Here is a 24182-nt window from a genome sequence, read left to right as displayed (position 1 = left end):
TATAGAAATCAGTTCCTCAGCACTCGTTCCAGGCAGATTATTTTATGAAAGGAGATGTTTTTTTCTTTTATCACAATTTCCCATTCCAGGATTTTTCTTGATAATGAAATAATTTTGGTCAGATATCTGACAGAAAATTGTATAGTGGATGCCCAGCTTAAGAGCCAGCTTATGAATGTACTGTAGTTTGTTGCACTTCTGCCTCTGGGCAGTACAGGCTTCACTTCTTCATTGAAGATTCCTTTGTCCAACCTGTCCTCTGTACCATCCCTTTCTGGATCAGCTATGTTACATGCATAATGGGTGTCAACATCTGGTATGCATTTTAGTCTGGGAAGGGGAGGGGCACAACTGGGCCTGGCATACAGGCCTACTCATTTTATTAAAATGCCCCTGCTTCCACCTCCTGGATTTTTCACATGCAGTTATCTACTTATAGATCAGAAAAAATCCCTCCCCCAAAAAATCTGTGTTACAGAAGTCCATGGCATTCTGAAGCTTGGAAATCCGACAGTTTAGAAGCCCCCATACAGACTTATGGGATCGGAAATAGAGGGACTGTGATGGAGATGTCTGCTGCGGTCCCTCATTGCTACATTAAGTGGATCCTTAATATTTGCGGGTACCCCCTGAAAACATGTGTTTTCAGGTATCCCATAAATATTTTATTATAAAATATGCCCATTTATTTTATATGATAAATATTAATTTATGTTTTTTCTAAAACAAACAAAATAACCATAGCCACAACTCCCAGTGCAAATAAATGTATGAGGGTGGCTTCTGTGTAATAGCATTACTTAAATGTAGAGGTTAATACATGGTGGGCAGGAGATTTCTCAAATATCCCCCTTGTGTTCATGACCTGGACATTTCCCCCAAAAGACAAAGTATTGAGATTTGGTTGGAGGCACTGAAATATGTTAAGGTGAGAACACTGTGCATATTACCACACACACACACACACACCATTTCCCAGAAAACCCTGGAAAAGGGGTATGGCATAGGAATGGCATCATAATTTCAATTCTATTAAACAGATCATATCACACAAGTTATATGTTAGGAAACACTTACTTATATCTGAAAGTGGAAGTTGATATTCCTTTTCCATATCTGCCAACTTGGAGGCTGTAAGGATAAAATGTCCAAATACAGTTACAACTGTTCTATTGTATTCTTCAACAGCTGCAGCAAAATCCTCAGGTAGTTTTTCAAGGAAGACCTGGACAATAAAAAACAATCTTTTAGTGCATAATATGCATGCTATACAATACTTAAAGTGTATGCATAACTCATTTATGACTAACTTTATCCTGTATTCAAGTACAAATGGGTTATTTTATGAAAGAAAAGGGAGGTTTCTGTCCTCTATGAGCTCACCTTCTGTGTTTATTAGTAAAAAGTGGATGTGATTTACCTAAAAACCCAATAAAACATATCTTTTATTAAATTGATGTTATTTAGTTGTTTGTTTTTATATTTTAAGCTGGATAAATATATAGTTTTTTTTTACAAATGAAAAAGGATACACATCTTAAAAATACAAATTGATGTACAACGCTCTTATCAATATTACCACTGGAGACACCCTGTACCACGGACTTACTAAAGATGACCTAGTGCTTTAAAATAAGCTTGAGCACACATAAAAGCAGAGGAAAAGATATAGTTCTATATATTAAGGTGTAAATTTTGGACATTGCATTGATTGACGGCTTGTGGTTGAGTAGCAGGCTGTCAAGGTAGGTTGGGGAAGCGTTTGCAGAATTCATAAAGTCATTTTATGGAAGGGAACTTTCTTTTTTCTCTGGGATTTCCCTACCCTCCCTTTCCTTGTTTGCAGGCGGCAAAATGTGGGCATGTGTTGCTGTGTGGTTTTGTTATTTTCTGTTGTTTTGTTACTGTTTGTTGGGAATGTATTGCTCTTCAGTGGCAGTCTTACAATTGTAGGCTTGTGTGGGCCACTGCTCCCATTTGAAGAAAGGCACCACCACTCTTGAGTGAAGACCGAAAGGTGTCCTTATGAAACGTTTCTATTTAGCAAAGTAAGGAGTGGTGGCTTTACCTTGCAATATGTTCCTGTGTTAAATTCTCTTTTCCTGCCTGATAGTTAACAATGCTTTCTCAGTCACCCTTCATTCTTTAAGTCATCTTTAATAAATGAATTCATGATATTTATCCTCCCATCATATGTTGTGTCGCTATTTCAATAGGGGGTAAGAAATGTAATGCCTTTTGTTAATGTTACTGGTTTAGTAAGTTAAAACTGTTCAGAGCTTGTCAGCCCATATGCTGCTTAACAGAAACTTTTATGCGAGGTGGAACCTTTGTTACAGCAATTTGTTTCAATCAAACTAGCTGCCATCTTATTAGTATCTGAATTTAGAACACCTGCAATTTTTGGGTGGTATATTTTGCTATCCAAATGCAAAGTGCTGTCAAATTAAAGATTTGATTTGCTGATACAGTACTTCAATTTTAAGAACACACTTTCATAGACAAAGACATGAAAATTGTAATGGTTTCATTTAAACAAGATCCAGTAAATGTTCATATGCCATTTTGAAATCAAGTTGGTCATACTAACTAATTCTCAAAGTGTAAACATAACTATTTTAATAGTAAACTGTAAAGTTAATTCGTATTAAAGATGTTTTGGGTTTTGGTTCTAATTTGTCAGGTTTTGGTTTTTCCCAAAACCACCCTCACATGTGTTGGTTTTAGATCTGTTTTTTTTCCTGGTAATTGGTAAAAACAGCTAAAATCACATAATTTGGGTCTGCTTTTGTTATTACAGCGTTATTAACCTCAATAACATTAATTTCCATTCATTTTAAATCAATTTTGACCACCTCACAGTTCACAATATTGTTTTCATTACATTTCTCCAATATAGGCCAAAGGCTGCAGCGAGCTAGCTGGTTAAAGTAAGCGACAGAGCAGCAGCACAAATACACGGCAATTGAAAACAATATAGGATATCTATGAAACATTGCCACACAGCAGTGGCAGACAGGATGGCAATTTAATAAACTTTAAAAATGTCAATCAGCAATGTCCCAAACAGAGCATAATGCAAAGAAAAGAGCTGCAAGATGGAATTGTCCTTGGGCTCTCCCACCTACCGTTATGTTGTATATTAAACAAGAAATGCACAGTTTAACAAACCAATCACTTCAGCAACAGGGACTGCCACTTGTGGCTGAAGTGATTGGTGTGTTAGGGCAACCAATGGAATCTAGATGGGACTTGGTAGCGGGGACAATTAAATATCTAAAACCCACTGCATTAATGGCAGATATTGGTCCCAGATCTAATACTAGAATAGCTGTTATGGTATCAGTGATCTGCTGTGCAACTGCGTGACAGCAGTCATAATCACTTCCTCTATCATTTTTTTGAAATTACTACTAGTAGTAGTCTTCTGGTTCCCTAGAGGATAAAGATCCACTGGCAACAGCAGTAGCAGGCAGGCCTAGTGCTCAAGGATTATTCTGAGAAATCCTGGATAGGGGAGGACTCAGTAAGCCTTATCAAATTGGATGCAGGACTACTTACGATTCTGATTGAGGATATTGAGGATGAAGGTGTTGATGATGGAGTTTGCATGTGCTTGAATCTAGCAGAGAGAAGAGAGCTAACTGATGCTGGCCTGCTCTTCGTTACTTTTTTAGCACAAGTTTCTGATTTTGCCAATAATTATGCTGGAGAGGAGGTACCTACCTCAGCTTACCATGGCTTTACAAATGCTACAGATGGCAAGAATATTGTTGACTGGATTTGGGTAAAAATAATTCTATACATAAGAGGTGGATTTTTTCATCTTATGCTCGGGCATGACAAAGGCCATCTTCTTACAACAGGTAAGAACTGCTTTCACTGTTGCCTCACTTACACAAACAACATCCTCATCATCAACATTCTTATTAACACTGGCGTCAGCTACACAAATATCCCCCTCATCCTGTTGCACTTACACTGTGCAATTTCTAGGTCACAAGCTATACTTGTGCTGCTCATCCCCACATTTGCAGAGGGTGCAGAATAGAGGAAGGATGCTTCTCTATGAGTACAGAACCAGAAAGGTCGGGCTCATACATTGCACTCGTGGACACACTTAGACTCTCCTCTGGGATTTGTGACTTTATTTTAAAACAGTTTCTTCTACTGCCTTAGTTGTTTTTTTCAGCACTGATTTTACAGTTTCATTTGTTTGACACTTCTACACTCTGAGTGAGAAGGTATTGCATCAGCATGAGAGGCAGAAGAAGATGCCTTACTCACAATTGCAGAACCAGCACTCATAAATAAAGGCCAAGGCCTGAGTCTTTCCTTGTGTTATGAAACCTGTTGAACTCCTGCACTGTCAAAACCTAAACAAAGTGCCCTTCACCAATAACAACTCCTTTTCCAGGAACACACACTTGTTCATAGGTACTTGGCTGCCACCTGGACTTTGCACTTAAAGTAATAACAGTGCAGGAAGCACAGATATCAAAATATAGACATATGAAATGAATGTGACTGTAAGAACTTATATAGGGAACTACACCTAGATTCTAAGGAGGTCTCCCATCCAGGAATAAACCCAAGCCATACTGCTTAGCTTCCCAAACTAGACAGAAGAACTCTGTCTAAAGCTCCTAAAGAGTGATTACCAGAATACTCTCCTGCAGTAATGTCACTGCAAGCTAGTAACAAACAAGGGTTCAATTTAGCTATTTAAAGTTAAGCAGCTAACAAAAGGGTATTCAGTTATATTTTCACTACATTAATAATATATACATTCTTAAGCAATAGTAATAATTCCAGAATGATAATTCAACATGAGAGTAATTGCAAACTGCAGGATAAGACATTTCAAAACACATGGACTATCCAGAGTAGTATATTAGCCAAGTTTACATCTGCTAACAATAATATGTAATAGAATGTATCCAGGATACTTAGCAGATGAAGAAATCAGCAATCCTTCCTAGGCAGCTTGCAAACAGCTAGAACCAGGGATCAGGCAAGACATGGAATCCTGTGGGAGACTCAGCCAAAGCAGATCAACCCACACAGGCCCAAGATCCAGCACCTGATTAAAACTGCTGGAAAACCAATCACAGTTGTCCAGGCCAATGCCTAGGCCGACATCATCATAACAGGTGAACAAATCAGCAACCATTCCAATGATTCAGTCCAGACTCGACCAGTCAAGTACAGGTATTACACCTTGCTACTCCATATGGAGAAAGGTATGTTGGCAATTTTATGTTTTTCTGCACTAAACTTTCCATTTGTTAGAGGTGTTTTTTTCTTTACCACTGTAAAATATATATATTTTTTTCATTTCAGATGCCCTGATCTAAATTCTATACTCTTGAGTATCAGCATGAGTAGATGATGTTGAAGAACTAGTATCATCATGACTGGTGGCAGCAGTGCTAGTATTTGGTTTCTGCTCCTGCTCTTCTCTCGACTGATCGTCATGATCTATATCGATGAACACACAAGTCATACAAAAACAACTACAGTATAAAAGTATTATTTATTTAATTTAACTTTTTTTAAATCACCGCTCACTTCAGAGTCACCGTACTTCTATATTATGTGAACAAGGTGAGGTATAGCCTGCAAATACACAGTACTTAAATATTAAGTGAGGTATGGCCTGTGGAGTCACAGTACTTATGTGAACACAGTGGGGTACGGCCTTTGGAGTCAGAGTACTTATACATTATGTAAACACAGTGGGGTATGGCCTGTGGAGTCACATTACTTAAGTGAACACAGTGGGGTATGGCCTCCGGAGTCACAGTACTTGTATATTATGTGAACACTGTGGGGTATAGCACACACAACAAGTTGTACAAAAAAACACAATTTATTTTAAAACAAATAACTTTTTCTACTATTTATTAACTTTTTTTTTGCAAATGTCAGCAACACTGGAGTGGATGGACACTGGACAGATATGTCAGCTCAGCACAGGAGTAGATAGACACAGGACAGACATATCAGCTCAGCATTGGAGTGTATGGACACTGGACAGATATGTCAGAAGCACTGGAGTGGATGGACACTGGACAAATACTGTCAGCTCATCACTGGAGTGGATGGACACTGGAGAGATACATTAGCAGCACTGGAGTGGATGGACACTGGACACATACATCAGTAGCACTGGAGTGGATGGACACTGGAAAGATATGTCAGCTCAGCACTGGAGTGGATGGACACTGGAGAGATACATCAGCAGCATTGGAATGGATGGGTCAGCTTAGCACTGGAATGGATGGACACAGCATAGCAGCCACAGGAGTGGATAGAAACACCATAGCACAGCAGCCACTGGAGTGGATGGACACAGCAGAACACAGCAGTCACTGGAATGGATGGACAGGACACAGCACAGAAAAACAGCCAGTACAGTGTGAAATGATGCCCGAAATACTGCTGCAGGGACTTAAATAGAATCCAAAACTTGTGAAAATCCGAAACCAGATGATTACATTTTGCCCATTTTTTAAGTCTGGGATTGGCAGGGAGATCTGAGTGGCGGGTCCGGATTCCCTTGGATTGGGTAAGTACAGATTGGTTCAGTTCTCTGAGAACCAATCCCACTCATCTCTAATTCCTATGTATCTATTTTATTTTTTACAAATATATACACTAATATAATGGAACTGTTAGTCACTGGGTCGCTAGTTATTGGATCCACTCCTTCCAATCTCTGTCCCTAACAACCTCTCTCTGACCCTTCTCTCTCTCTCTCTCTCTCTCTCTCTCTCTCTCTCTATCATCTGTCTTTCTCTGCTTCCACCCTGTCTGACTCTTTCATTTCTGATTCTCCCCACTGTTTGTCCTCTCATCTCTTTTATCTCTTCTGCATTTTCTTTCCCCCTCTCATATCTGCTCCTCCTCCCACATCTCTTTCTCTCATCTGTTCCTCAGCCCCCATCTTCCTCTATCCTCTGTCTCCCTACCCCTCAATACAGTGTTTCTTATCTCTGTAGCCCTACCCTCCTCCAGAAGGCTAGAGGTCCCATCCTTATGCTTACATGCACTGAGGACAGGGTTTCAGGAGCAGTCAAAGCAGAATACAGTTAACCCCTGTCAGGATCCCTCCTATGTGGACTGCCCTCTGCTTTCTGTGTTTCACCAAGTGCTAGCAAGGGCTGCCAACTTATAATGTTAGATGTAACAAGGCTAAATGGTTCCTGTAGTGTGCCATTGTGGAAATATATTAAACTATTATACATTATTAACCCCACACCTACCACTACATGGGTGAGGTGAATAGCCCCAGTGCCATCAGTTAAATAGTAGTATTAGCATTATTACCTTTTACAAATGTAGAAGCCTGCACAGATCCATACAACATGATTATCAGAAGCGGGATGTAGTTAGCAGACCAGCGGATGGCATGCAGCTGGTCTGAATCCCGACGCTGGAAGTCCGACATAAGACTTAACATAGGCATCGAAATACCGACGCCTATCTAATTCCCGATGCTGGAACACAGATAGACGCCAGCTCAAATCAGGTAAGTCCTGGGCGCCCTTAGATGTTAGCCGCGGAGGAGGGGGGAGGGTTAGGTTTAGGTACCATAGTGGGTTTTTTTTTAGACAGGGGGCGGGTTAGGGTTAGGCACTACTGGAGGGGAGTTAAGGTTAGGAACTAAGGAGGGAGGGTTAGATTTAGGCGGTGGGAGACAGCTTTAGGGAGTAACGGGGAGGGTTAGAGTGCAGTATAGGGAGGGTTAGGGTTAGGCTACAAGAAGGGAGGTTTAGGGAAGGGTTGGGATACCAAACATCGGGATGCCGCTGTCAGTATTTTGACAGGAGGCATCCCGACAGCTGGCATTACATACTGATTCCACCAGAAGCAGGTCATTTTTGGGGTGGGTATGTTTCGTGGGTTTGTAGTGGGTTCTAAACCCACCGCATAGTGAATCTAGAGTTTCTATAGTTTTATTGGGGGAAAATCAAGATAGCATTTTCAGTTCTAAAGTGTGGTTTCTCTGTGTGAGTTTTTGAGTTTATTAAATTGGCATGATGCAATTGCACCAGGAAACTGCAACAGTCACACTAGGATTTCAAACCTGTCTCTTAGTAAATATATAACAACTGGTTTGAAATAATTTCTGTACATTAGTTTTGTTACCTTTCCCTGTGACACCCATGGTATAAAGGATTATTGGCACTTGTCTTTTCCTTACCTTTGACTGGGAAAATGTATCCTCAGGTGTAAAACTATTTGGTGGTAAATAGCGTCCCCCAAAAAGATTTGCTAATATCAGTACTAAGTCTTCCATCACAGATTTAGGAAACTTTCTTGGATCTATAGGTAACAAAATGCACAAAACAGTTGTGATTAAAGTGATAGATTCATCTGAATAAGATCCTAATATGGAATATAATATACATCTAAAACAGATTTAATTGACTGAGTAAAAACTTTTTCTGTATTATAGAGAAAATTTAGTAAACGGGTTCATTTAAAAATTACTAAATTATGTTGTGAATAACTGTTTGTACATATTTCTTTTTTCTTCATTTTTATTTTATGCTTGTGCAGCAATACTGAGAGGGCCATTTACATCCAAAAGACACTACACATTTCAGTGCAAAAGTAGTTTTTTCCTGTTCTGACTAGCCAGAGCCGTAACTAGACTTTTTGGTGCCCTGTGCCAGAAAGAGCATTGGCGCCCCCCTCATTTTTCAAAGGGACATAATGCACCCAAAAAAGGGCCATGGCTTCATGGGGAAGGGCCAAGGAAGAGATAGGAGAGGTCAGGAGATGCTGGGGATGAAATAAGAGGAAGCTACAAGCAAGAATGATAATAAACAGACATTTGACAGGCCCAAACAGCGCCCCCTGACCTGTGGTGCCCTGTGCGATGGCACCGGCCGCACTACCCTAGCTACGGCCCTGTGACTTGCTATAAGGTTGTGGAACTAGAACAAACTGCCAGTCATTGATTATAACATAATATCAGGGGTGGAACAAATAAATAAATATGTTTGAAATATACATTCTACAAATATACCTGCTTATATAAAGGTAGCCCTTAAAGCATCCTCTTTCCTGAGTTAGAAAAACAACTGAATGAGGAATAAAATAGCAGTAATGCAAATTTTAATAAAATAAAGTAGCAATTTAAATGAACACAACGTGTGGTTATGGTTAATTATCCTTATTAGAATTCTGCCTCAGGCACAAGAGTGGATTGGGCCACTGGGACATAGGGCCAGTTCCCGCTGGGCCAGCTCAGATGTGCTCCGCCCCCTTCAGGGCAAGGGGAGGGGGGGGCAGTGCCTCTGCTGCATGAAAGCCAGCACAGGCTGAGTGTCTAACACTGGCTATGCTGGCTGTAGGGAAAGAGGGGCAGGCTAAGTGAGAACAGTGGGGATCCATTGCCATCAAGCACTGCAGAGACCAGAGTCACAGGACCAGAATAAGGATCCCCAGGGAGTGCAGGTGCAGACTGTGGAGGCCAGCTGTCCAACATGAGAATGCTGACAGGAGAGGAGACAGCATCAAAGTGTGCAGGTTAGTGTGCTGGAGATGTAAGGGGAGCAGGGGGTGGGTGTGAGGGAGTTTTGGGCAGTTTGATCTGGAAGGGACAGTGAGCTGTGAGTGGGGGCAGTGACTGAGGTCAGTGTATGGAGGGCAGTGTGAGAGGTGAGGAGGAGCAATGTGAGCTATGTGAGTAGGGGGATTATGAGGGGGAGCAGTGTGGGCTGTGAGGGGGGGACAGCTGTGTGAGATACAATAGAGAAGTGTTGCCCTCAAGTGCAGAAAAGCAGGCTGTACAGAAATGAGCTAAGTGTTATCAACACTCAACAATAATGAAACATAGAAAATATGCAAATCTCTATACTGGCGCCCGTCAATGACAATAAATAAATGAATACATTTGGATGGTTCTTTATCTTATAGTGTCCTGCTTTAATGCTTCTCATATTTTAAATGTAACCTCAGAAGTAGGAGGAAATAAGCATAAATAAGATCATCATAACTAGGGATGTGCAGGCTCGGATAGGTTCGAGTTTGCACGTGGAGTTCGGATTTTTCCCTCCAAAAAAACGGAACTCAGAACGAGGCAAACCGTCATCTTACATGGACGAACATCATCATTCCTGGACAAAAGTCCGATTAATCATTTTGCTGCCGCGCTGTCTCGTACAGGTCTGATATACGCCTTGTAGCTGTTGGACCTCCACCTGCCCAATGCCTTGATATCATCCACTGGACGCCCCTCGCTGGCCGCTGAGGTTGCTGCCCCTATCCTAAAAGAGTGGGTACCAAATCTGCGCGTATCCCAACCCAGTTTTCCTACGCATTTCTTAAATACCGCTGAGAACTGAAACCTAGTTAGCGGGGATGCATCCGCATGGATGAGAAAACTGTCACCCTCCCTGGGTCTACTAACCAGAAATTCCCTGACCGCCGTCACCGGACAAACCCTTGCGTCCGGCTGTGCTCTTAACTGGACCCATCTGCCCCTGCCGGCTTGGTCGGTCTTTGACCTCTGTATCTTGCACAGTACTGTGTCGTCAGCTAGCGTCACGTCCGTGCTCTGCAGACCTGAGTCGCGAGAACTTTTGGACTCTGCCACCAGTTCGCTCACCCTAAACGCTCCCCTGAATGCCATGATGAAAGCTGTCCTAAATAATGTGGCCTCGCCTGCGTCTCTGCATACCACTGGCACCATGCTCACTAGTTTTGTCAGCCTCTCACTCGTCACTGGTTCCCTACTGTCCGGCCTCCACCCCTCTGCTCTGGCCCACCCTTTCATTATTGTGCGGACCATGAAATCTTTGGTCGCGTCCCTTTCCCCTGTCAACTTTGCAAAAAATGATATGCCGGCCAACGTCGTATTTGCCCTTGCCCTGGAAAACTTCTCCCTTCTCAGCCTGCCTAGGAAACTCAACATTTTCTGGTGAGGGTCCTTACCCTCTAGTCCTTGTGCACTCGCAAACTGCTGCCACTTCTCCCAGGCGGCTCTGTATGCTGTCTATGTCCTAGATGCCAGGGACCGCTCAATGAGGGTGCTCAGACCGTGATCGGCTCGACTATCTGCCAAAGATTGGAGGGGCATGTTAAACCTGTCAACTGTGCCTGCGGCGCCGCTGCCCTAAACGCCTTCCACTTCTGTCTAGACAACGCGTCTGCTATGACGTTCTGTTCCCCCGGCACATGCTTGGCTCTGAATGTAATGTTGTGCCGCAGGCAGGCCGCCACTAATCTCCTCACTAACCTGATAACCGGTGGAGATGATGCCCGCTGGTTGTTTACAATCTGCACCACCCCCATATTGTCACACCAAAATTGTATACGTCTGTTGGCCAGCCTGTGGCCCCAGATGACCACTGCTACCACTATCGGGAACAATTCCAACGCTGCCAGGTTCTTGGTCAACCCAGTGGCCACCCACCTGGCCGGCCACTGCTGGGCACACCATTCACCCTGCAGGTAGGCCCCAAAGCCTATTGCACCAACCGCATCTGTGAATAATTGCAACGCATGGTTGCCCGCTGCTGGCGCTTGCCAGATACAAACGCCATTGAAATGCCGGATGAATTCCTCCCACATTGTCAGGTCGTCTCGGAGGTCTTTGGAGATGCGAATAAAATGGTGCTTCTTCTTAATACCTGCCGTGGCCTGCTCCAGCCGCCTTTTAAAAATCCTGCCCATGGGTATTACCAGGCATGCAAAGTTGAGCCTCCCTAACAAGGACTGCATCTGGCCTAGCGTGACCTTTTTTGCCCTTGCGCAAAAACCAATCTCGCGACCTAGTTTTACCACCTTCTCTGCTGGGAGCCTGCACTCTAGTTTCTCTGAATCGATCTCTATGCCCAAATATGCCATTACGGTCTTCGGCCCCTCTGTCTTTTCTCGTGCAATAGGGACGCCAAATTCCTTTAGCATGCTCTGGAGCTCCTGCAGGAGTTGGCCGCAAACTTCTGACCTCGGGGGGCCTGCTAGCATGAAGTCGTCTAAGTAATGTGCTATGGCCTTGGAACCTGTGCGCTCCTGAAAACACCACTGCAAGAAGGAGCTGAAGACCTCAAAGGAAGCGCAAGAAATAGCGCAACCCATGGGCAAGCACTTGTCTATGAAAAAATATCCGTCGTAACGGAAACCCATGAGTCTAAAGCTCTCGGGATGCAGGGGCGGCAATTTAAAAGCGGATTCAATATCCAGCTTCGCCATGAGTGCTCCCCTGCCCTGGCTTTTCACAATCTGCACCGCTCTGTCAAATGACTGGTACTGCACTGAACACTGGTCCCTGTCTAGGGCATCGTTCACTGATGCCCCCTCTGGATACGATAGGTGCTGAATGAGCCTAAATTTTCCCGGCACCTTCTTCGGGACCAGCCCGAGAGGTGAAATCACTAACTCTGGCACCAGTGGGGCACTGAACGGACCCGCCATCCTGCCTAGTGCCAGTTCCTTTACAATCTTGCCCTGCACCACCAGCGGCTGCTCCGCGATGGATTTCAAATTCCTGCTGCTAACCGCTCTCGCCACCGGAATCCTGAAACCATCCCTAAACCCCGCCCTTAACAGCTCAGCTTCATCTGGCTTTGGGTACCTGGACAGCCACTCCAGGATCCTACCTAATTTTACCGAACTAATTGTCTTTGCTAAGCCCTGCCGCTGCGGTTAGCTTCTGTGCGTGACTAGCCCTTTTTTTTCTGCAGTCCCTGGCGGAGTGGTTCGCACTGCAGAATGTGCAGGCGTGCTTAAACTTGCACTGTGCCCGTGCGCACTGCGACTCATTGAAAGCCCAGCATTTGAGATCCTGCTTCTGCGTGCCAGGCCTCCCGGCCCAGGACTTTTGCCCTGACGGGCCCTTTTCCACCAACCCGCTAGATTGCGCCCTGAGCCACTCGTCCACATCTCTGACTCCGAAGTCGATCGGCGTTCCCCCCTGTACTTTGTGCCTGAACACCTCATCGTACCTGCGCCATACAGAACCTCCGTATTCCTTGTACACAGAATAAATTAAATCTGTATACTTTAGCAAGCCCGCTCCTGCGTCTGGGTAGGCCTCTGTATAACAGCCTGTGTAGGCAAACATGCCACTGAGCCAGTGCTCAATGGTCTTGTATGCCTCAGACTGCCCTCCCCTAACCGCAGCTCTTTCCTTGTCCTTCAAGCCCGCCTCCGTCAACGAACAAATGTCCACAAATGCGCCTTTCACAATCTCCTTCCTAGTTTGCTTTGGCAAGTGCCTCGCCACTGACCCCAGGACGCAGCCTACTGACACCCCTTCTTGTATGAACCCTCCTAACTTCTTTTGCTGCACCTGCCCCATCTGGTCTCTAACTGCGTCCGCACCTGGGATGGCCGCTTTCTCTTTTTTCTTGTATGCCCTTGCTAGCTTCAGCTGCTCCTTCAACACCCTACACGCATCGTCCTCGTCTGACTCTGACGAACTACCTTCCTGTGTGTGCGTTGTACTGCTGCCTCACCGCTAGTCACTCCCGTAAATGTTACAATGGCAGTGCTAACATCCTGCGTAACCCCTGCCTTAGCATTTTCCTTATGAGCATCGCAAACCTTATTGCTCTCACTAACCTGCACAATCCCTGGATAAACATTTACGTTATGAGAATTGCCAGTATTATTGCCTTCGCTAACACCCTGCACAATCCCTGCATTAACATTCAAATTATGAGCATTGCAAGTACTATTGATGTTCTCACCCTTCCTGTGCGGAGCAGGATCGTCGGCCCCGCTGGCAATGGCGGTGGCTGGATTTGTTGCGGCCTGTTCGGCCTGCAGCGCTGGTACTGGAGTCCCGTTGAATGAGGCGTGGACCGTGTCGATGTCTCCTTGCGCTGTCCTGTTGGGCGCGGCGAAGGTTGCGGTGCCATGAAAAACCGCCTGGGTGGGATCATGGCTGCGCGCCTGTCCTGATGCTGTAGGAGCCCCGTCGTGTGTGCCGTGGGCCGTGTTGTAAATACGCTCCGCTGCTAGTGCTCCCTGGTGCTTCTCCCTTTGTGCTGGCTCGGCCCTGCCATGCCGCTGTGGACTGCTGCGGTGGTTGTCTCTGCTACTTTGTACAAACAGCTGAACGTCCTTCTGCATTCCTTGTGTTAAACGCATGTCTGAATGCCTGCCGCAGCATCGGCAGCCTTGGTCCTGCGCACTGCTCCCTTGTGGTGATGCGCACTGCTGGTGGGCTGACCTTGCGGGCGATAATTGACTCCTTAGGCTCCCATGGGGGGATGGGAAATGGTGCCTGCTCCTGGGGGGGGAGAGGTATTGCAGGGAGACATGATATTGATATTGGGTACTGCTCAACTGGCTCTCCCGCTGGCTGCGGTGGGTCACACTCTGCCGCCCCCTGCTTCTCGGGGTGAAACAAGGTGGCTGCGCTGCCCTTTGAAATAACTGTGTATTGGCGAGGTATACCCCAGCCCCCTGTGAGCCTGCTGTGGCATCCTGCTCACCATCTGCGTCTTCAAACCTTTGCGCTTGCCCCTCTGACCCTCTTGGTGAATTGTCTCTGTGTTCTGGATATACTGTGGGGATTTGCCTCGCCGGCACTATGGGAGAGCTGGGGGTGATCCACGGTTGAGGGCGCAGGTAACAGTCCTGCTCTTCCCCTCCCGACTCGGAGCCATCTGACTCTGTAGCCGCCGGAACATCATCTGACATTGCCGGCCATCCACTCACCCCTTGCGAAAGCTCCTGGCTGGGAAGTACTCCCCCTCGCCCTTTGATTTTAGAAGCTCCGTCTGGCTGCTTGATGCTTGGTCTCCTTTTATTTCGTGCAGCCGCTTTTGCACCTCTCCGGCCACCAGAGGGAGCTCCGACCACGTGCTGCCTGCTTCTTCCTCTGGGCACTGCTCTGGGCTGCAAGTCTCGCTGCTCGGATGCCTCCCGAAAATGCTGGGGCAAGGCCCTCTTCCTCGCCGCACGTGCCTGCTGTACTTCCATGCCGCTGAAGGTAAGTGGGAAATGCTCTGTGCGCTGCTACCCGCGAATGCCTTGGCCCCCCGCCCTCCTCCCGATTTAAACCCTTGTGCGCTGCGCCGGCCCCCGATGGCCTCTACTGGCTGCCCTTCGCCCCAGGTGTGAGAAAGGGGAGGACGGGCATACCTGCCCGTCCTCCCATTTTCCCGCCACTGGCCCGCGGGCCGCAGGGCGCCCCTCCTCCCTTAAATTGCTCCGGCGCCATCTTCGCGGCACCTCGGCTCCCGTAAGATGACGTTTTGCCTCTTTCTGAGTTCCGTTTTTTTGGAGGGAAAAATCCGAACTCCACGTGCAAACTCGAACCTATCCGAGCCTGCACATCCCTAATCATAACATGAAACACAATATTTTTGCCTTAATGTACCATTACTTAGTCACAGAGACGGGGATTCCAATAAGAGCCCATGGGTCCTGGCAATCAGTAAGAAGTAAAGTTATTGCATATGTGATCATTTTACTTCCTAGTCTTGACTTTAGGTGTTGTACTGCGCATGTCCACTAGCACATATGTAAGCAGGCAGCAGCAGGAAGGGATCCTTCGGATCCCTCCACTGTAAAATAGGTAATAAAATAGCCAGTAGGCTACTGTGGAATAAAGCCATATTTATTTAGCATTAGCTGCCGGAGCCAAGCTTCGGAACACCTTGTAAATCTAACAAATAAGCTGCCCCCATAGAACGCTATGGGGACTGCTGTTGATGTCAGAAATGGAGGGACCGTGGCAAATATCATAGGCCCTCATTCAGAGCCGCTCGTTAGCGGCAGTACGCTCGTTCCGAGCGATGTTTGCACATCTGCGCATGCGTACGGTTTTTAGTACGCATGCGCGAACCAGTCAGTGCGGCCGAAAATCGTTGGTACGCAATATAGCGAGGGCCTGCTATTTTGAGTGACAGAATGAGGCGTATGTGGGTGGTAACAGGGGAAGGAGCTTGAAAATGGGGAGTGGAGATCCGAACGCAGGCGTGCTTAAAGGTCAAAACGGGCGTTTTATGGGTGTGTATATTTAAAACAGCAGCGTCATTGACCACGTCACTGGGTTATTTTATAGCCAGAACTGCTCGCAAATTTGTGGTAGCAAACACCAACCACAAGAATAGCGAGCAGTTCATACGCTGGTCGATGTACTCGATTAATCTAATAAATAGCGGACATGACGTATGGTGCGAGCGGCCAGGGGGCGTTTTTAACAAATAAACGAGCGTATGTTTTGCTCGCTCGTTCAGACTTAGAGGTGTGAACAGACTGCAATGTGCGTACGGATCATTTGAATAGCCACCCCTTGTTTTTAAACGAACGACCACAAATAGCGAACGGCTCTGAATCAGGCCCATAGATAGCTACTGCGGGCCCTCCTTCTTACATCCCGGGCATACTTAATATTTGTGGGTATGTCATAAAAATTTGTTTTTCAGGGGATATACCACAAATGTTTTTTTAAATATGCCCGTAAATGAGCAGTAGCTTAGTTTATAATTTGAGCTGTAGGTTTTAAAATTACAGATTTTTGTCGATGTTTTTAATATTGAAATGGTAATAAAAGCAGATGTTACCTTTAATAACTTTGATTAATTGATTTTGAAAGCCCACAACTCAATGCATTTACCTCTAGATCTAGAATTGTATTGAGGATGCTGGGTAGTTTCCTATTTAATTCCTAAACTGAAAAAGTCAATTATTGCAGTTTATATGATAATAAAAAATAATGGTCCTGATTCAGATTTGAGAATAGAGCAAGTAACTGTGTACCTGGAAAAATCATGTTGCAATGCAAAGGGTGCAAATACATAATTTATTTCTCATGTGGGGTAAATACTGGCTGCTTTTGCGTGTAGTCCACAAATGCTGGACAGCTTTATTTTATTTATTTACACTGCTAGTTAAATTTCACTTTGAACACACCCCTCCCATTCTAAATCTCTCTGCAAATTTTACATCTGCCCCACCTGCAGTGCAGCATAGTTTTACCAAGATGCACAGTTAAGGCCCCCATACATCTATGATGGATCATCGCGATGTAGCAATCCTGCAACACGGCATCGCAGGATCGCTGAAATCCAACATGTTGGATTTCACAGATATGCCGCTGACGATCAAAAAATTATCGTTATTGGCAGATCGGTGAAATTTAACATGTAGACTTTCACCGATTCTGCAACGGATCGCAGAACATCAATAGCTGCCGGTCGGCATTTCAGACCGGCGGATCGGGGGTTTCTGATCCCATCGCTACATCACGACAATGCGTCGCAGATGTATGGGGGCCTTTATTTGCTCTTTCTTAAGCTGACCTTACACTTAACCAAGTTTTATCCAATCATCCAACTAGTTGGCCCATTATGTCTAATTTTAGATATATGGTGATAGATCGTGTTTCTGATGATGGCAGAAGAGGAGATCGAAATAAAAAACTTTTACATCTGGAGTCTAAGTGGATCCACATCCTGGATACTGTAAAACCCGAGGGACTGGGAATTACAGTGTATAGGCTACTAATATCAATGCTACACAGATAACTGCCTTCTGGTATCTGAGGTAAATCATAGATCTTATTTAGAAATGTAGTAGTGTCCAGGAGAAATCTTAGATGTTCCTTAATATACTGTATGGTTGCAGTAAGGTATCCAAATGCACATATACAGCCTGGAACAATGAACCCATGGCTGATATGATGGGTCGACCAGGGGGATTGTCCAGGTGTTTGTGTATTTTAGGTAAAGTATACAACAAAGCCGTAATAGAACTTCTTGAGATCAAAGCCTTGCTTAAATTGTTAGGGATTACCCTTTCAGCAACTGCAAGGCTGAGCCTCTCCTGAAGCTGTTTGGTAAACACATCTGCGGGATCACTATCCAATACCGCTGAATCTGCCAATTGTCTTTCTAGACATATATGCGGAAAGATCCTGTATCACAATTGCCCCGTCTTTGTCCATGGGGCGAAGCACTATGGGCCTTATTCAGACCCGGTCGCAAGCGCTAAGCTCTTGCAACCGGGTCGATGTTTGCCCACTGGGCATGCGCACGTTGGAGCCGGCTCCGACGTGCGCATGCGCGAGACCCGGCTAGCGATGGGCGCTCTGTCGCTACGGGTCTCACACAAAAGGGGGTGAGCTGTTGATGGTGATTGACAGCTTGCCCCGTTTGGGAGGTGGGCAGGGAGGGTGGCCGGCCAAACGGAGGCATTCCCGACGGAACGCTTGCCATTTGGAGGTGGCCCCACTGACATCAGCAATGATGTCAGTGTGGAGCTTCCTGCTCGATCAGAGCAGGAAGCTCCCTGGGGCTTGCACTTGTCGAGACCCAACCTTAGGGTCTTGTCGCAAGCCCTGATGGTCGCGATGGTCCTTACCATTGCGACCATCAACCTGGTCACTCGCTAGAGCTGTGGGTGGTAACCCACAGCTTAGCTAGCGACCAGGAGGCCGCACTTCACACCACAAGTGGCCGCCCTCATTCAGAGCGACTGCTTGTATCTAGCGATCGACTCTGAATGAGGGCCTATGTCTTTATAACTAGATCGTAGCCTTGGACTGGACAATCTCCCTGGTCGACTCATCATATCAGCCAGGGGGTTATTGTCCCAGGCTGTATCCATGTATTTGGATCCCTTACTGCAGCCATGTATTAAGGAACATCCAAGATTTCTCCTGGGCACTACTATGATTCTAAATAAGATCTATGATTTACATGAGATACCAGAAAGCAGTTATCTGTGTAGCATTGACATTAGTAGCTATACACTGTAATTCCCAATGAGGAGGATTTATTGGCGGTGAGAAAATTGATTTCAGAAAGCACCGTATATATAGATCAGCGAGTGTATCTATTCTCACTCCTTTTTATCCTATAGGGTCTTTTCATTAACAGTTACATTTTATTAACCCCCTTTCTTCATCCATCCTATGATCACATTATAAGACTTATATATTTATTAGTTTAAGAGTGCCCCAAAAGAGAGATTTTGTCTTTTGAACCTCTTTGCATAGTGTTGTTATGTGCTCAACACAAATTCTTTGGGAGCACCACCAACATAGGATCATCTAATATTAATTTATTGGTAGACGGTCATGTTGGTTTTTTCAAAAAAACATTCTTCTGCTTTATACTATTAAACATCCTCAACTGGTGCGGACTCACACATATATATCACTGTGGTTTTTAAACTTGTATGTGCAAGGGCACCCTTTAAACCTTTGACTTAAAAAAGGTGGACATTAACAACATAATGAGATTGATGGAGGAAGCCCAAAGAGAGGTGGACATAAGAGTGAGGACATCTACTCCACAGAAACACAGGTGAGAACTGTTCAAGAGAAGCGCTAGGTGTGGTCTCTCTTATGAGCTGCGAGGCACTAGGACACCAAGCTGCAGCTGGAGGCATAATCTCTGGCCTGTGCTACTATGCATGTGCAGCTCCCTGCTACATCTTTCCCCTGATCCCTCCTAAGTAACGGACATGCCCTTGAGAGTGTCCCTACATAACAGAGGATATATAAATCTATACAGACCCCAATTTCCGCTGGTAAGAAGCTTCTGTGTGTATTTAAATTCTGCTGCCACCACTGCATATCGGCACCCATGAGTGTGTCACGCACTGGGGTATTAGCCGTAGTTACCGGATCAGATGGAGTTGTGTAATTACCATCCATGCCTTACCTGGTCGCGCCTGGTGTTCCTGAGACCTTGGCTGGTACAGTACATCTTCATATAGGCCTGGCAAATCCTTCCTGATACTACCTGCGGCGGCAGAGCATAAGCTCCGCCATCCTATATTTATTATTGTGACTAAATTGGCCTACTAGATTCCTGCAGCCACTCTTAAGATGCCTACACACTTACCGATTTTTTACACGATCTGACCAATTCTGATGCATTGGAATGACAGATCGTATAAAAAATGGGCAAATCGTGAGTCCCAACTCACGATGCGATGCGCACCCCGCTGGTCGCACATCGCATCATCAGAGCTGCCGTGCTGTATGGCAGATCTGCCAATCTGGGACACAAATGCACTGGAAAAAGTCTGGATACACGATAGATCGTTTGTAAATTGGACACTTTAAACTAGGGGTGAGCGGGTTCGGATTTCTGAAATCCGAACCCCCCCGAGCCCCCTGATCCGAGGCCGATCCGAGTCAGGCTCGACTTTTCCCGCCTGACTCGGATCTGAAATCGAGGCAAAACGTCATCATCCCGCCTTCCGGGTCTCGCGGGTTTTGGATCCTACATAAGGTACCCACGTCGGCGCCATTTTCTCACTCGGCTGTGGACAGTGAAGAGGGAGGGTGGGAGTTAGGGCTGGTTGGGCTGTGTAGTGTAGTGTAGTGCAGAGTAGTGTTGTGCTGTGCTGTGCTGCGCTGTGCTGCTGTTGTCCATAGGGGCTGTGTCCACTACTTCAAAGTCCATAGGGGCTGGCTGTGTTGTGCTGTGCTGCTGTTGTCCATAGGGGCTGTGTCCACTACTTCAAAGTCCATAGGGGCTGGCTGGACTGTGTTGTGCAGTCAGTTGTCCATAGGGGCTGTGTCCACTCCAAAGTCCTGTGCAGTGTACCAGTCCTAAAGGGGTTCTGTAGTGTTGTCCAGGGGGTGCTCTGTCCATCAGGGGTGCTCCCCCCAAGTGCTAAAAAAATCGCAGACAAGTGTGCGCCTGTGTCCTATTAGTAAAGGGCCGGCTGGCTTGTCCGTTAAAGGGTGCTGTAACCCCCAAAGTACACTCCAAACAAAAAAAATATATATTTTCTGTGTTTGTGAATTGTGTGTGCAGTAGCCGCACGTGCATCAACAAAGTAGTGCCAAGCGTGCGCCTGTGTCATAAGTAAAGGGCCGGCTGGCTTGACCGTTAAAGGGTGCTGTAACCCCCAAAGTACACTAAAAAGCAAATAAAAATATATTTTCTGTGTTTGTGAATTGTGTGCGCAGTAGCCGCACGTGCATCAACAAAGTAGTGCCAAGCGTGCGCCTGTGTCATAAGTAAAGGGCCGGCTGGCTTGACCATTAAAGGGTGCTGTAACCCCCAAAGTACACTCCAAACAAAATAAAAAAATATTTTCTGTGTTTGTGAATTGTGTGCGCAGTAGCCGCACGTGCATCAACAAAGGAGCAGCGCCAAGCGTGCACCTGTGTCATAAGTAAAGGGCCAGCTGGCTTGACCGTTAAATGGTGCTGTAACCCCCAAAGTACACTCCAAACCAAATAAAAAAATATTTTCTGTGTTTGTGAATTGTGTGCGCAGTAGCCGCACGTGCATCAACAAAGTAGTGCCAAGCGTGCGCCTGTGTCATAAGTAAAGGGCCGGCTGGCTTGACCGTTAAAGGGTGCTGTAACCCCCAAAGTACACTCCAAACAAAATAAAAATATATTTTCTGTGTTTGTGAATTGTGTGCACTGTGGCTGCACGTGCATCAACAAAGGAGCAGCGCCAAGCGTGCGCCTGTGTCCCATAAGTAAAGAGCCGGCTGGCTCATTTCTTAAAGGGTGGTGTAACCCACAAAGTGCACTACTCTCGAGCAAAAATAAAAAAATATTTTCTGTGTTTGTGTGCGCCTTAGCCGCACGTATATATCAATATAACATAAATGGAGGACCAAACTTTCTCTGATAAAAATAAAATAGGGAAAGATCAAGACCCACTTCCTCCTAGTGCTTTTGCTGCTGCTGGGAGTTGTTCATCATCCCAGAGAGGAAGTAGGAACACCACTACTTTTACTAAACAATTGACCCTTCTTCTTTTTTTTCTGTCTTTGTGAAATGTGTGGGCTGTAGCCACACCTGCATCCTCAAAGCAGCAGCGACAAGCGTGCGTCTGTCTGTTAAAGGATTACATCAGTGACAGCATCCAAGTAGGCATGTCAGACAGTCCGTACATGTACTGGCAGGAAAATGAGGCAATTTGGAGGCCCTTGTACAAACTGGCTCTATTTTACCTCCAGTGTGCACTCCGAAAGAGTGTTTAGTGCAGCCGGGAACCTTGTCAGCAAAAGGCGTAGGAGGTTGCTTCCACAAAATGTGGAGAAGATGATGTTCATAAAAATGAATTATCAACTTTTCCAGGGAGACCAGCCTCCAGAACGTACAGAGGGACCTGTGGTGGTGGATTCCAGCGGGGACGAATTAATACTCTGTGAGGATGAGGATGTACACAACACTGAAGAGCGTGAGGAATCGGTGAATGAGGAGGATGAGGACGACATCTTGCCTCCGTAGAGCCAGTTTGTGCAGGGCCAGATTAATTGCCAGCTTGTTTTGTGGGGGCCCAAATGAACCAATCATTTCAGCCACAGTCGTGTGGCAGACCCTGGCGCTGAAATGATTGGTTTGTTAAAGTGTGCATGTCCTGTTTATACAACATAAGGGTGGGTGGGAGGGCCCAAGGACAATTCCATCTTGCACCTCTTTTTTTTCTTTGCATTATGTACTGTTTGTGGCCTAGTTTTTCAAACTGCCATCCTGTCTGCCACTGCAGTGTCACTCCTAGATGGGCCACGTGTTTGTGCCGCCCACTCGTGTCGCTTAGCATAGTCATCCATCTACCTCGGTGCAACCTTTTGGACATAAAAACACTATTGTGAGGTGTGAGGTGTTCAGAATAAACTGGAAATGAGTGGAAATTAAGGTTTTTGAGGTTAATAATAGCATAGGAGCAGAAAAATCAACACATTCTGTGATTTTAGCTGTTTTTATGCTTATTTTAAAAAAAATACAGATCCAAAACACAAAACCCAGAACCCAAAACACCGAAGGGTGGTTTAGGCAAAACCAATCCAGATCCAAAACATGAAGAAAGATCCAGATCCAAAACCAAAACACAAAACACGAAAAGTGGCCGGTGCACACCCCTACTTTAAACACCAAATCGTGTGCAGAGCTGCCAGGGAGGAGTTTCAAGGGAAATCGTACACGATGTCGGATCATGTGCAGATCGGTAAGTGTGTAGGCACCTTCAGATTATCTGCATGATCAATAGATGCTGGGAGCCCCCTATTTAAACTTCTTCTGCTGGCATATTTATTACCAGAGAAACACTCACCTCCATTAAATCAGTATCCTGGCTGCACTAGCTTCCAACTTCTGTACATTTTCTGTTACTTGTGATTACCAAGTGTATTCTGGTGCTCTTTGCAGCTGACCACTATCAGCACCCAGCATGCATAACTGTGTCAGTATCCTGTATTCTCAGTGTGCGCTGCATCATACCAGTCTCCAGATTGCCTGCATTAGCAGTAAATATGCGCCTACACCATTTACAGGCTGCCATAAGTACTACAGGCTCTTTGTTGCATATCATCTCCAGCCTACCTCTGCTATATTACCACTCTAAAACCTGCACTAATCAAAGACTACTCATTGTGCTTCCCACACTTCATTCAATACATCTGCAGACTATACCTGTGCTTAGCCTCTACCGTGGGTATCACTATATCATATCTATTAATTTGCTATATTCCATACATACCATTGAAGTTTTGGTTCCTATGTCTAAAGACTTAACCAAGGACTCAAGCTTCTTATACTCTTCTACCAACATAGTTAACTCTAAGTATCCTGATCAAAGTCTACAAAAACATATTACCATGACAGTGTGCATCCTAGGTGCACTACAAGCAGCAGCATACTCTGTACTCTCCAGGATGCAACTGGATAACTCTGCATTTGTGCCTGGTGTTGTATACTGCTATGCCTGTGTTTTCCTGCACCTGCTTCTATGAGTTAATAAACCATTCCCTGTCTAAGTTTATCTGCCATGTGGACTGCCCTCCATCGCACATCGCTGGTGCCTACTACTACTGTGTTATCTGCCAATAGGTCATAGGCCCAGGCACCAGTGTTTCAAGATACACAACACCAAAAAAGGCATCAACATGGAATAAGAGGATCTGAGTAAGTAAAGAAAAGTCACATCCACAAATTCGCACGCACGATGATTGAATTGAAATTACGGTTACAGTAAGGACTCACAAGTGATTGACAGAAAGTGATCATTTTGTGGGCGGCAATGGGGAGTGACGGCTAAAACCGAGGTGTATTCTGGATATTTTTGGGGTGTGTTTCTGATTGTGTCTGCGATTCAGTATACAGAGAACCTGGCTCCGGCGTCTCAGTTGTGACGGCCATGCTTGGTGACAATATACTCATTAAGGGAGTCAATGTTTACATGATTTGCATCTGATGCTGTGTATTAATCAGGTCCAAAGACAAG

General features: G+C 45.4%; 2 protein-coding genes across 2 annotated transcripts in view; both read right to left on the bottom strand.

The window, feature by feature from the left end:
• Nucleotides 1-24182, bottom strand: part of LOC148501567 (putative ATP-dependent RNA helicase DDX60) — a 600786-nt gene that overhangs the window by 44564 nt on the left and 532040 nt on the right. Inside the window, exons 33-34 of the mRNA XM_088450267.1 lie at nucleotides 8210-8331; nucleotides 1078-1225 (exon numbers count right to left, since the gene is read on the bottom strand). Coding sequence (XP_088306393.1) covers nucleotides 1078-1225; nucleotides 8210-8331 — 270 coding nt within the window. The remainder of the gene's footprint in view (nucleotides 1-1077; nucleotides 1226-8209; nucleotides 8332-24182) is intronic.
• On the bottom strand, nucleotides 11050-12210 carry LOC148501568 (uncharacterized). The gene has a single exon (XM_088450300.1). It carries the CDS (start codon nucleotides 12208-12210, stop codon nucleotides 11050-11052), a length of 1161 nt encoding a protein of 386 aa, XP_088306426.1.

Source organism: Taudactylus pleione, unplaced genomic scaffold (genome assembly GCF_031769625.1).
Source record: "Taudactylus pleione unplaced genomic scaffold, aTauple2 ptg000513l, whole genome shotgun sequence".
Lineage (NCBI taxonomy): Eukaryota > Metazoa > Chordata > Amphibia > Anura > Myobatrachidae > Taudactylus > Taudactylus pleione.
The sequence above is the reverse complement of the archived record's forward strand: the minus strand, read 5'-3'. Positions and strand labels throughout refer to the sequence as shown.

Excerpts from the sequence above, each read along its gene's own strand:
- LOC148501568 (XM_088450300.1), bottom strand. The coding sequence starts at position 12,210 with ATGGCGAAGCTGGATATTGAATCCGCTTTTAAATTGCCGCCCCTGCAT.